This window comes from Natrix helvetica (genome assembly GCF_964273705.1).
Source record: "Natrix helvetica genome assembly, chromosome: 4".
NCBI classification, from domain to species: Eukaryota; Metazoa; Chordata; class Lepidosauria; order Squamata; family Natricidae; genus Natrix; species Natrix helvetica.
Genome location: NC_138550.1, coordinates 138,303,792 through 138,317,836, shown reverse-complemented (window position 1 = coordinate 138,317,836; position 14,045 = coordinate 138,303,792). Strand labels below are relative to the sequence as shown.

General features: G+C 36.9%; 1 protein-coding gene across 3 annotated transcripts; it reads right to left on the bottom strand.

The window, feature by feature from the left end:
* Positions 1-454: 454 nt before the first annotated feature.
* On the bottom strand, positions 455-14,037 carry LOC309390838 (myelin P2 protein-like). 3 transcript variants are annotated; one of them, XM_081950653.1, is made up of 5 exons: positions 13,934-14,037; positions 4,602-4,713; positions 2,962-3,134; positions 2,230-2,331; positions 455-574 (listed from the first exon to the last, which is right to left on the bottom strand). In XM_081950653.1, exons 2-5 carry the CDS (start codon positions 4,675-4,677, stop codon positions 524-526), a joined length of 402 nt encoding a protein of 133 aa, XP_081806779.1. In that variant the 5' UTR covers positions 4,678-4,713; positions 13,934-14,037; the 3' UTR covers positions 455-523. The 3 variants fall into 3 exon arrangements, with proteins under 3 accessions (XP_081806779.1, XP_081806781.1, XP_081806780.1); XM_081950655.1 differs by lacking the exon at positions 13,934-14,037 and adding an exon at positions 6,009-6,053; XM_081950654.1 differs by lacking the exon at positions 13,934-14,037 and having other exon boundaries at positions 4,602-4,890.
* Positions 14,038-14,045: the final 8 nt, after the last annotated feature.

Here is a 14,045-nt window from a genome sequence, read left to right as displayed (position 1 = left end):
AAATGGAGAATTGTCAAATTGTATTTAAAAAACATAAAAATGTGGGTGTGAGTGTGTCACACTCTGTCTGATCTATTCAGTAAAGGTTTTGTGCAATCACTGATGCATGGCTTCTCATGGTGATCTTTCCATTCTACTTCTACTTTAGTATCAAACCTGAATCAGCAGTGTAATGAAACTTCAAAGACCGATGTGATTCTAACTCATGGTAACAGGGCCTTACTTTTCAGCTAAAAAAAACCCAACACTTTTACTTTATTCTGTATTGGTTTGATTTCAACTTGCATAATGGGTCCCAATGCAGAGGTTAATTTTAAGAATATCAAAATCAGTTCAGTAACTATGATCATCAAGAAAATAGTAATTCTATGATAAATAACATAGTGATTAAGATGTTGGACTTGTTTCTCTTCAATCTTATTTCAGTATGAAATTCTTTATTTCTTTTTGCATACAAGCATCATAGTTAACATTGACATCACTTGAAGAATAAGAAGCAGAAAAATGTAACCAGGGGATGGTCTTATACTTTTTTGTAAACCCTGGTACAAATGACATCATTCAAGATGTATTCCTGGAAGAAAAGAAAAAGATGGTAGTAGGAATTTCATGTACTCAGAAATTCCTAGTAAATATACTATGATTAACATCCATTTAGATCAATTTTCATCTGCTTCCCATCACAAATAATCCCAGAGTAGACTACAATAAAGCAAAACGATAACTCGCCCCACCCCCCAAAAAACCCAAAACCTGAAACTAAACCTGACAGGAATTGTGCTGACCCTACAAAACGAGAAACAGATACTGAGTCAGGTATGCGCTGCAGCGGCAGTAATGTTTGCAACAATAATACCAAGAGGTCTAGACTACAAAATTAGGGATGTAGTTATTTATTTTAAATGTTTGTAGAATCACCCATATTATCAAACTCAGGGTGGCTCCTAATCACCAATTAAAACAACATTGATGGAAACAATAAAGTACGCATATCAATTAAAACCATCAATGTTAAAAACCTGGCACCAAAGTTAAGCTTTCACATATAGTCCCTTGCTAAATCTTCTCGTGCACTTTACCCTACTCAAGAACTTGAGGAAAAAGCCAGGATTTCAGTGCTTTTTGTAAGGCTCGGAGGATAGAGGCCTGTTGAACTTCAAGGGAAAAAGTGTTCCATAGGGTATGTGCTACCATGGAAAACGCTTATTTCTTAAATCCCATAAGATGGCAATGTTTAAGGTACGAGAATAGGAGCATGCCCATTCTCTCCGATCTGGTAGGATGGGTAGATGTCCTTAGGAAAAGACAGTCCTGAAGATAACCAGGCCCTGTGCCATGTAGCGCTTTAAAGGTAACCTTTAACCATGGTTAAAGGTAACCATGACCAGTCCTCACAATTACAACTGTAGCTATATCCCTGTGGCCACATTATCAGAATTCATGCGCTTGGCAATTAGCATGGATTGCAGCATCTGGGGTCACCTGATTGCCATTTGTGACCTTTCCAGACTGATTCTGAAAAGTAAAATCAACGAAGGAAGCCTAATTAACAACCGCATGATTCATTAAACAATTACAGTGATTTGCTTAGCAACCTTAACAAAAAATAATAATAATCGTAAAATCAGGTGCAACTCACTTAAAAAAACCTTGCTTAACAAAGTAAAGCCTTCTCCATTTGTGGTTGTAAGTCAAGGACTACCTGTAATTCTCCTACTCCAAACTAGTAAATTATTCTCGAAAAGTTTTAAATAGATTAGATTACTTCAAATATAAGAGTGACTTAGAGGTTACGGTTTGAAGAAAATGCTCTTTATCCCTCTTCCCCAGAGTTGTCATTTTTTAATTCTAAAAATAGTTGAGTGTAGTTCATAAAGTGAAAAAGAGGTAAAAAGCATTAAAGGATTGAGTTCACACAAACCATAATTCACAGCTCACACAGAGTTTAACTGTCCGCAGGTTATAGCTGAAGAAACCTAAAATCTCCTTGGTAGCTGTTAGGGCTAAGGTATTCTGAACATCCCCCAATTCCCAGCATACAGTGTGGATTTAATAATTAACAAAATACTGATAATAACAAAAAATGAGAACAATTGAAATGTTATGTTGAAAGTTGGGGATGTCATAGGAACAATGAGGTACATAATGTTTCCTCTAAATTCAAATCTTTGTGGAACTTTATATAGAACTAAATAAATTAAAATGCAAGGTAGACTGAAAGAAACTTACCAACACCATATTTCCATCTACTATTTTTCTTTTGAGAGTAGTGTGGTTGCCATTCCACTTCTGTGTGTGAATGAGGGTGTCATTATCCTTTGTTACGATGCTCTAAAAATACACAGGAGGTTATGGGGAAGATAGTTTCTTTCTCCCTCCTTGTTAAATAAACCCCTTCTTTCATCGCCCCATACGTTCCATTTTTCATTTGCTGACATTTATTTATTTATTTATTTGTATCCCACCTTTATCATTTTTACAAATAACTCAAGGCAGCAAATATTTCCAACACATAACATTTCCTTCTTCCTCCTATTTTCTTTATAACAACAACCCCTTAAGTGAGTTGGGCTGAGAGAGAGTGACTGGCCCAAAGTCCCCCATCAGGCTTGCATGACTAAGGCAAAATTTGAACTCACAATCTTCTGCTTTCTAGTCTGGTACTTAAACCACTAGACCAGTGGTTCTCAACCTTCCCAATGCTGCGACCCTTTAATATAGTTTCTCATGTTGTGGTGACCCCCAACCATAAAATTGGTGTCTCGGTTCCTAAGACCATTGAAAATATGTGTTTTCCGATGGTCTTAGGCGACCCCTGTGAAAGGGTTGTTCGACCTCTAAAAGGGTCCCAACTCACAGGTTGAGAGCCACTGCACTAGACTGACATTCTAATAATGATTCTGTTATATAGCAAGTTATTCTATCTTCTTAAACATGGGAATAAAACCTAGAAATATTTACCTTGGCCAGCCTTTTATCTATTGTTCTTTCCTCAAACTCTTGGTCCAGTTGGAAAGAGATCTCATTAACTGTAAAGATAGTTTCTGTTCTGATGGTGATGACATCTTTGTCCATAGTGATGATTATTTTGGGTTTGGCTAGAGAACCCAGTTGTCTTTGGGCAAAGCTTATTCCTACAGAATGCAAAATATGAAATATTATCCAGTGTTTTAAAGGCCTTTTTAGAAATAACTCAGGTTTGAAAACTTTAATTTTTATTACCATTTCTTTGGTTTATATGCCACCTTTTTTCTAAGAAAGAATACATACTGTATCTTATAGAAAAACAACAGATAAAGTAAAAATAAATACAAAAAATATTTAAAACTTGAATGTGAATTAAAACTTATTGAAAGTAAAATAAATGACACATTGCTCACTGGTATAGTATAATTTCTAATTTTTCATTATTTTAGTGAACCATAACATTCCACTTTATTTTCATCCTGGTAACAGGGTTAAATCTTCATATTTTCCAAATCTGGTATGGAATTGCAGGTTTGGTTAAATAAAACTTTAAAAAAAACACAATATGTTCTACTTCAGTGTGCAGAAGGAGGAATTTAGACAATCAAGATTTGGATTTTAGGATAATTTTATTTTGTTTAGTGGATTTGATTAGTAATCTTCCAATGCAAGCCAAAATAAAATATCCAAGACACATAATATTCTTTAGCCTGATAGGTGTCATATATGTTGATCTACAATTTCTAACTATACCTGTAAAGTCTAATCAAAAATATTCCTGGAAAGTATTGAATTGGAAAAGGCATTGACCATTTTAATTAAGGATGATGGATACTGCAATCCAATTTATTCAGGGAGCACCAGATTGGAAATTGCCATTTTAAGGAGTATTAGAAGCAATTATTATAGCTCTGTTTGGTTTCAAATATTTTTTGAAGAAATACTTTAGACCTCCTTACATAAGTGCAAGCCTAGTAACTCCCAGCCTACCAAGAGAGAACAAGTCAACTCTCTTTTTAAAGGGCTAAAGGATGCTATCATGCTTCTTCTTAGTCCTATTTTTTGCAGTTTAAATACACTTCATTCTTTTACTGTATCTCATAGTATTTGTTCCAATGTTTGTAAACAGAAATATCTGATATTCCTTTGTAGGCAACACACTTTTAAAAGGTAGTGATTGAAAAGTTGGCACTGGGAAGATCCAAAATTGCAAGTTCGCTGACTTTGGATCAGTTACTCATTCTTACTCTTTGTCAATCCAACATATATTAGAACCTCTGGTCACAAACGCTTCTGACCATGATCAAATCCGGGTTTTTTTGTAAGCACCAAATTTCCTGGTTGTTTGTTTACAAACAACAGCGACCCACATGTGGCCCCATTAATTTTGCATTGATTTTGGTTAGGTTCGGGTCACAATCAAATTGGGTTGCAACCAAAATTATGGAACGAATTATGGTTGTGATCAGAGGTTCTACTGTACTTCACATTTTTATGTAGAAAAATGGAGTATGGTACATTATATATGCTACTTTTTGCTGTTGGATAAAAAGCAGTCTATAATTCTAAGAAACAAGTAAATCTGGTTATCTCTGAAAACTTTGGGGTTTTTTTTCTGCAGTGTGCTTGCTTACCCAGTTCTTTCATGTAGTCGTCAAAGTTTTCACTCAAGATTAGTTTCCAGGTTCCCAAGAATTGCTCCACCATCATTTAATTATGATGTAGAAAAAAAACACGTGAATAGATCTGTGGATTAACATGACAGAACGTTCAAGAAGAATGGAACACTGGATAGATTTTTCACAATGGTAGCTGCATCATGGATTCATGTAAGGTTATGTTATTTGAATTTCTCCAAGGAATGTCCTAGGGAGAAATCAGTTAGGAACTAAAGCCAACACAGGACTTCTTAATTTACAATGGATAAATAACTGTATATTCATTTTCCATTTCTTTCCCAATATATTCCAAGGTGTGGCTATGAGCCTTAACCATTCATTGGTCAGTTTTTCTAGCAAGAATCCTGGCTATCCATGTGGGCTTTTTGGTACTGGTGAAACTGGCTAAGTGCGGAGTAAAAACATGTCATTTTTCATCCTAGCTTTCTCAGTAATCCAGGATAGCTGGGCAACTGTGCCAAACCAAACAGAATGTTTAGATTCTAGTCACTATTCTTTCACAAACTATTCATGGCAATGCTGATGATTATTTTAATGTTGGCTTCGAATATTTTCCTGTCACGGTAGTGCTTTATTTTACAGTTCTGCTTTCATTCACATTTAAATGTTTATTATTTCTTACTGCTTTGGAAAACGTTTAAAAGAACCCCTGAAGTGTGAAATGAAATGAAAACAGTACCTACAGATGTACTGTTATAACTCGTGACAGGACAAATAGAAGTTCATACCACACCACAGTTTGGTTTTATTCCAATTTGTTTTAAAAGTTATAATGATTTAATATTGTGCACAAAGCAGGCTAATGCCTATTTTTAGCAGTAGGACTTTCCATTACTTTGGAAGACTCAGGAAGTAAGTTCAACACAAACAGGATATTGCATGGCATTGGCGTCTTATCTGTTCAGTAATTTGAGTCATCTAAGAGAATAGAACTTAAAGCAAACAGAGATTTCAAGAGCTTTCATTTATTTTTAAGAGTTGCATAGCAGACAGCAATTCAGAAAGGCAGGATGTTCCCATCCCTGCATTTCAGGCAAAGCATTTTGCCTTGATTTCTAAATAATGCTTCTTTATCAGAAATGGAATGTGACTCTCCTAGGCCAAAAGAACAAAGGTATCCTGGAAAAGGTTAAAAAAAAAATCAAGATGGCAGCTGAAATCCAAGCCCTAACCCTCTTTGCACATACTTTGATGCATGTAAAGGGAAAGAGCTTCAATTATGGGCTTGTGGCTCCCATGTTGATTTTAACCGCACCCTGTTGCCATCCCTGCAAAAAGAGAGTGGAAAGAAGGAAGAATAAGGATATTGGCAGGTAAGTGGGTGGAAGCACTAAAAACAAAAAATATTTTTCTCCAACTTACCTTGCAAATCTGACAGTGCTCCCCTTTTGGATAGAGAGATCAAATTTAGAGCCTCTAACGTTTTGTTTTGTTCTTTACTGTACTGTACACCCAAAAGAGGCCACAAGAACTTTGGATTTCCAGGAAGATGACATTTTTAAAAATGTAAAATATTTAAAAAATGTACACTATCACATAGACCAAAAATAGATTAAATGCCTGTCAATAAAAGCTCTTTCTCTAAGTCCTAAATTGTTCACCAAAGTGGTATTTTGACCTCATTTTTAATTTTTTCTTCCTTCTTCCCACCCTGCCCCTAGATAATTGGTACGCTCCTTCAAGGGAGAGCAAAGACATTTTTAGAGAACGTGGCCATGAAATTCAGTGCTCCATGCACTGTAAATGTTACTTTTTGGTAGGAGATGATGGTGGCCCAGATGTCCTGCTCGTGACTTCAAATGGTATCTGGTCAGAGAATACTGTACTGGTTCAAGAGGCCAGGAGTTTGGCCAGCCCAACTCTTATATTCTCCTGAAAGAAAGATTTCTGAATAGAAAACAAGAACATCTTGACATCTGCTGTATGAAATAATCAAATGCAAATACACATTGTTATCCCTGCATGTCACTATGATTCAGGTAATCAATTAGCAAAATTGTTAATGAAAGTTCAGGGAGTATAATCAGAGGTTTATGCTTGTCACCCAGACCAGCAGGGGGTGTCTTTGTATTTTCACAGAACGAAACAGCCAGGATTATACTTGACAAGTAGAACTAAGGTCAGAAATACAGTGTGCAAAAAGGAAGCTAGAGTTCAATTTATAAAGCTGACCGACTTGTCTGAAGACTTAGCAAAGAAATGTGTGAGTTTCTTTAATGATATCATTGTTGGTATTTCCAAATATGTTACAATTTTTTTTAAAAAGTCAGCAAATGTAATGAGTGCATAAATGAAACACTTCATGATTGCTAGCTCTCCGGGAATTAACAGGTTTAAAACTCAAAAATCAAGCTACTTCAAAAAGATCTGCATACAGTAAACTGGGAGGAGACCATTTTGAATAAAGAAATGCAGCAACATGGATCCATGAGAGGGGGAAAAACACATTATTGTGGCATTATTTTTATGGAAATCAAATTATTTTTAAAAGTATGCAGATTTCAGGTTTTTCAGAACTCTTCATGAAATAGTGATCATTTAAAAATGTGAGATGGTTATAAACAGAAAGTCCAAAAATCAAGACTAATGCTTTACTTGCATAGTTGCAATTTCAAATCAAGATGCATAAATACCACGATATTACAAAATATTAAGTTATACCTATGGCATGGAAAAGTACCATTCTTGCAGGATATTTATTCTTACAGGTTATAAATATGCTATCAGTGAAACCTTGAAATATTTAAATCACAACTGAATACCTATTTATTCAGTAAGTTCACAACTCGTGCTCATAATAACAACCCATTGTAACTTAAGCCTGGGGCAAATTACTAAACCCCCTACCTCACTGACAGTGAACCTTTTTGGCACCAAGTGCCCAAACCAGAATGTATGTTCGTGCGTGTGCGCACCGGAACACCAGAAATCCAAAGACCAGCTGGCGGATGCACGCATGCTTGTTTTTTGGGCATTTTGGGGGCCGTTTTCAGGCAATTTGGGGGGGCAATTGTGGCCCAAAACCAACCTGAAAACTGCACAAAAAACAGCCTGAAAATGGCTGAAAAAGCCTCAAAACAGCCCAACAAATGACCTGTTTTGGGGGCCATTTTCTGGTGCTCCAGCGCCCATGAAGAGCAGCTGGCGACAGTGTGTGTGCCCACAGAGAGGGCTCTGCATGCCACCTCTGGCATGCGTGTCATAGGTTCGCCATCACGTCCCTACCTCAAAACAAAAGCCTATAAAAAGGGATGTGGGTGTGGAATGAAGTCATAATATTAATTCAGTGGAGTCCAACATTGTTTTGCAATATAAAGTACAGAAAGTAAGATGTTTAGGATTGTAGAGTTTTTGAAATTCAGTCTCCAAGAGGCACACAGAAGCATGAATATAACATTTTTTCTGGAATTCTGCAAAACTGCATTTTTTTCTTGGATCTTTAGTAGCTGCAGAAAACTGCTATGCGTTCCTTAGAAAAGATGCAGCTGTTTTGAAGAGTTGCAGAAAGGGGTATATTTACACTCTTAATTAATTCTTCTAAGTTATTTCCAAACCTCTGCTCAGTTCTATTAATTATAAGATGCAGTTTTAAAATGGGTAATTATTTCAGAGAAAACCATTCAAATTTTTCCAACAATATAACAATCATAAGTATCAACTGGAAACTGTGGTGTTCCACATTTGTAACACAACTCCCAATATACGTTTCAGCCAGTATAACCAAATGGATTCTAGGATCCATCTTTCAGCAACATGGTTAGGAACATGGATATGCATAAACTAAAACAAGTTTCTACTTGTTTCTGCTGGCTGCTTTGTCCTTAACAAAGCTCCTAACTCCTGAAAAGTACATTTTTCAGAATAAAAAGAGCAGGAAAGTTCATTGTACTCAAGGGAAATCTGTCATTATTCTGCCATCCAATAAATAAGATACCAACAAAAGAGTGAAAGCAGCAAGCTTTTATCCTATGTACATGTTTTGTGTGTATGTGTGCACAGTCGTCTTGGAATCAATCTTGCCTCCTGGTGATTGCCTAGACTAGAGTAGTGCCTGCAGTTTTCTTGGCAAGATTTCAGAAGTGGTTTGCCACTGTCTCCTTCTTAGGGCTGAGGGAAAATGATTGGCCCAAGGTCACTCAGTTGGCTTTATGTCTAAAACAGGACTAGAATTCATAGTCTCCAGCTTTTTATCCAGATGTTATAATCACCACACCCACCTTGTTCTTAATATGTACATCTATATCTTATATGTAATAAAAATGTTTGGATTATTTGGCATAAATTTAAAAAAAAGGTTTCATTTATACTTTGATCTATGCCTTTCTGCTAAAAAGCAGAGCACTGGAAATCATAACAGCAGAAGGTGCTCTCCATCTCCAATTTTCTCACTGCAGGCTTCTTGACATCATTCATCTGGTTCAGTGATTATGAACCACAAATTGCTGATGACTGAAGCAGCAACAATCATGGGGCATTAATCTGGAAGAATGTATGGCAAAATGATTCATTCATTTAGGAGCTTCAAAGGAAGTCTGCAACAATGTTGCCTTTCCTCCTAATTATTTTTAATTAAAAACAGTGTCAGATACAAAACTGCTTTAGCATAAAATCCTTGTAGCTAGGAAAATGGAAACACCCGAGTTGGTGTGTTATGCTTCAAGCCTAAATCAAAATGGTGGTATTTACTCTTGCCATATATTTCTGCTGTTTTACCAGCTTCTCTAAAATCAAGGTCATTCCTGTTGAAAATTTGCTCAAGACATATAATGCTGCAGGATTCTTAATCTCAGATATTATGGAAACATGAGTCATTATTCCTACGGAAACAATGAACAGGATATGCAGCAGATAGATTTCAAGAACTCTCGTCCTCTCTCTTATTTTGAGGTATTAACAGTAGTTAACTACAATTCATGTCGGTCAATTATGGATAAGGTTTGGTTTGTGGCAAGTAAAAATACAAATATTTGAAACAATAAGCAAAATCCCACTCCAAGAAGCAGAGATTCAGTGATTTCACAGAAAAGTTAAATTAATAAGCTTGAAGTCTGTTTTCTCATACAATAAATTGGCCACTATAGTACTTGCTTCTTTGTCCCCAAAGTCAACATTACAACTCAAGTTCTACATCACACCAAGCAGAGCAAAAAATGGGAATATGGGGCTCTCCCAGATATTTTCAGGGTGGCGATAAATCATCATATAAAACAGTAAAAACCATATAATAGCAGTATAAACAAAGAAAGCAGGGGTATGGGAGACAGTGGTCAGGACAATTACATCAATTAAAATGTCTGGGAAAACAAAAAAGTTCCAAAACAGCTCCATCAGCACAAGATGCATCTCCATCAATTGGTATGTCTACCTATTACCACAGACGTAGGAAGCAACCTTATTCATTTACAGTATACGTCTGCATTTATATGACGTGCAATGGAGATGCCCTGTGTGCTAGATCCCTGAACATATCTGCTTATCCTACATGATTAGGTGGAGTAGGCATGCTACAAGTCCTTTCCCTGAAATGTTAGCATCTTCTAGTGGGACTTCAAAAGTGTACCTTTTCCATGACTGCTCCTATCATTTGCACATCCTATCCCAGGCAATCCAGTAGCCCCTCCCCAGCCTTTTAGCATTCCAGGAGGTCCTTAAAACCTGGCTTTTTATCTAGGTGTTAGGGTAGAGTGAGAGTGCCTGGGGTTAGTTGTTGGTGCATCCCAAGTAGATGGCAGATGCATTGATTTTTTGGTTGTGTTTTACAGCTTTATGGGTTTTATAGCTTGGGGGGGGAAGGGGGGTTTATTGTAGTTGTGAGCAACCAGAACTGTTTTAAGATGGGTAGCAATAGAAGTAAATTTAAAAAGTGATTCAGTTTTTTATGCATAGCAGCAATGTGCTTCATGGTGCAAGTGAGTGGCTACAATCTGGCATTGTCTTAGGGAGCATTATGGGGCATTATCTTCCAACACGGAGAGAGTTTTGTCTGCTATGTTCCTTCCTAACATAAACCTACAGCTATTTTAGCTGGGTTGCACCACCACTAAATTTGGGGTTTCTAATCTTTGCTGCCACTTAGTGGTCATCCAGATTGTTGCAGTCTTGATATGATGGCCCTGGAATATTTTCAGGACTTTTGTCAGAAAACTCACATTTAATAACAGCTGTTGATAATGAAGAATAATAGGATAAGTAGTTTCTATTAAAGTGAAGCTGAGAAATGAAATCTTGCTTCCCTTGTAGGGAAAAAAGAACAAGTAATAGTTCAAACTAGGAGCCAGAAAGGGAAAAAAATCATGAACAAAGTTCATTTCTTTTCTAAAAATAAATATGGTTTCATGAATATAGTTCCCCAAATAATATTTTTACTAAAGGTCAGCCTGACTGGGAATTCTCCACATGATGTCCAATCACATTTGGAAGGGACCAATTTGATTTAGGTTTTATGACATTTTATGCAAAAGTGAACTTTTTATATTCATTTTCTAGTAACCTAATAAAATGTATAATTCTCAAATAGGCAGAATTAAACTCTATCTTCAAAATAATAAAGACACTGAAACATTTATTTTAAAAAGGGGTATGAGAACATAATTGGCAAAAAGGCCAATTCCATGAACCCTATACATATTAGCAGAAATCCACATAAATCCTCCTAGGTATGCATGATCAAATATTTGTAATTTCTAGGGATATTCAAGAGATCTTAAGAAAGCTTAGTGAGCTTGAGCTAAAATGTATGGTTCTGTCATGGTATGTCTTTATGGAGATATAATAGGAAAGGGATTAATACATCTCTATAATTTCCAAGGCGGTTGGAACAATTTATTGTCTTTGGGATGTAACCCCTGAAGCAAGCAAGCATGTTCCCCTTTTTTCATTGGATGCTTTAAATTTTTAAACAATGAAAATATTTATGCCTTTGAAATAACACATTTTCAGCAGTTATGATGCTCATAGCTGTATCAAAACTAAACAAATATTTTTAAAGTCAGTATTATGGCTCATGAATTAAAGAATTGGAGCACATCAAAGCTTGCAGTTCTTCGAAATATTAAAGCTGCTTCTGTGGATATAAAATTAAAATGGATTCATTTAAACTGTACTAAACACACCAAATTTTAAAGGATTTAAAGGATTAATATCTGTTGGTGATATAAAAGATTTGAGGGGTCATTGACTGATGATTTGGTCCTGTGAATCACTAAAATCTTTTCAGAGTAATATTTCAATATACATAGAGTTGAGGAATTTTTAGTTTAGAATGTTGGTGTTAAATTATGTTCTAAATCTTTGGAAGGTAATTATTTTTGAAGAGTTATTATTAAGTTTGAAAAACAATAATATTCCTGAGATTTAGGATTGGATTTAAGAGATCTGTGATTTCTATTTTTGAAAAGACAGTCTTATCCACTAATCAAAAAATTACTCTGTGTTTTCCAGTGGCATAGATTTCTAAACTTTGTAATCTTCCTCCCTTTTTGTCTTTTGTTTGTTTAGTTTTTCGTTTATTTTATTTTCTAGTGCTTCATGTATTTTTTCTGCAAAAATTTAGAATAGAATATCCTGTACTTCCATAGGCATGTATAGCTTTTATTTATACTTATTTAATAATGCAAAGGCTCAGACTGTGTGAATGCAATCCTGAAACAACTTTCTCATGAGTTGGCTCATCAATACAATACAATAGTAGAGTTGGAAGGGACCTTGGAGGTCTTCTAGTCCAACCCCCTGCCTAGGCAGGAAACCCTATACCAGTGATGGCGAACCTATGGCACGCGTGCCACAGGTGGCACACGGAGCCATTTGTCAGGGCACGCGAGGCGCTGCCCTGTCAGCTGGACAGCGTGCATGCGTGCGCTGGCCATTGAGTTCACCCTTTTTTAAAGCCATTTTTCGTCCTCCCCGGGCTTCAGAGGTTTTATAGGAGCCTGGGGAGGGTGAAAACAGCCTCCCCCGCCCCCAAGGATGCCCTCCGGAGGCGTCAGGGAAGCCTCCGAACAGTCCCTGAAACCTTTGAAACGCTTAAAACGACCCTCCGAGCAAACCGGAAGTTTGCTCGGAGGGTCGTTTTGAGTGCTCCGAAGGCGTCAGGGACCGTCTGGAGGCTTCCCTGATGCCTCCGGAGGGCATCCGGGGTGGGGGGGGGCTGTTTTCGCCCTCCCCTGGCTCCTATAAAGCCTCTGGAGCTTGGGGACGGCGAAAAAGCATGTAAAAATGGGAGGGGGAGCACCTGTAGTGCGTGCATGCGCACTGGGGGTCGCACATTGCATTATGGGTGCGGCACGCCCGCACACGACCCCCCCTACGCTCCCCCCACTTATGGCACGTGAGCCAAAAAAGGTTCGCCATTGCTGCCCTATACCGTTCCAGACAAATGGCTATCCAACATCTTCTTAAAGACTTCCAGTGTTGGGGCATTCACAACTTCTGGAGGCAAGCTGTTCCACTGATTAATTGTTCTAACTGTCAGGAAGTTTCTCCTCAGTTCTAAGTTGCTTCTCTCCTTGATGAGTTTCCACCCATCAATAATAGTAGCCCAGATACATTCTTAAGGAAGTTTAAGTTTGAATTCTTACAGAGTTGGAAAGGATGTTGGAAGTCTTCTAATCTAGTGCAACCCACTGCTTAAACAGGAAATCCTATATCACTCCAGAAAGTGGCTATCCAGTCTCTTCTTAAAAGCCTCCAGTGATAGTGCCCACAACCTGAAGGCAACCCATTCCACTGGTTAAGTTTTCTCACTGTTAGGAAATGTCTCTTTAATTCTACGCTGCTTCTCTCCTTGATTAGTTTCCATCCATTGTTTCTTGTCTTGCCTTCTGATGCTTTAGAAAATAGATTGCCGTAATTCCTTCTTGTTTCAAAAATATCCTTCCTCAAAGAGAATTTTGGTGATGGAACTCCTACAATTTAAGACATCCTTGCAAAGATTTGTTTCCTTATGTTAGGAATCAACATATTTGTATATTGTTTCTGCAATATAAGGCAGTGCTTAAAAGAGTAGAAAAATATTCTCTAAAATTATTATTTTAACAGTTGACTTCAGTAATAATATAATTTTCCGTAACTTGATTTTAATAACATCCCAACCAATGAGGAAATCCATTTTAATTGGATTGTATGGTTTTTGGAAAAGTTTGTACTAATTATTTCATTTGCTGGGTTCACACAACACACTGCATAAACCATGCTTACAAACCACAATTGATTGTTTATACAACATGATAAGCTAAAACCAAATAAAACATAAATTAGGATAGTTTCAGAAGAAATGCTTCAAACCTCACATAAGCACAGTGTCTTTCTTCTAGTCATTAAAAATCCCACTCATTAAAATGAATGCAACCACACTTTTCTTTCTTCTGAATAAAATGTTACCCTCTTTGTTGCATCAAACAG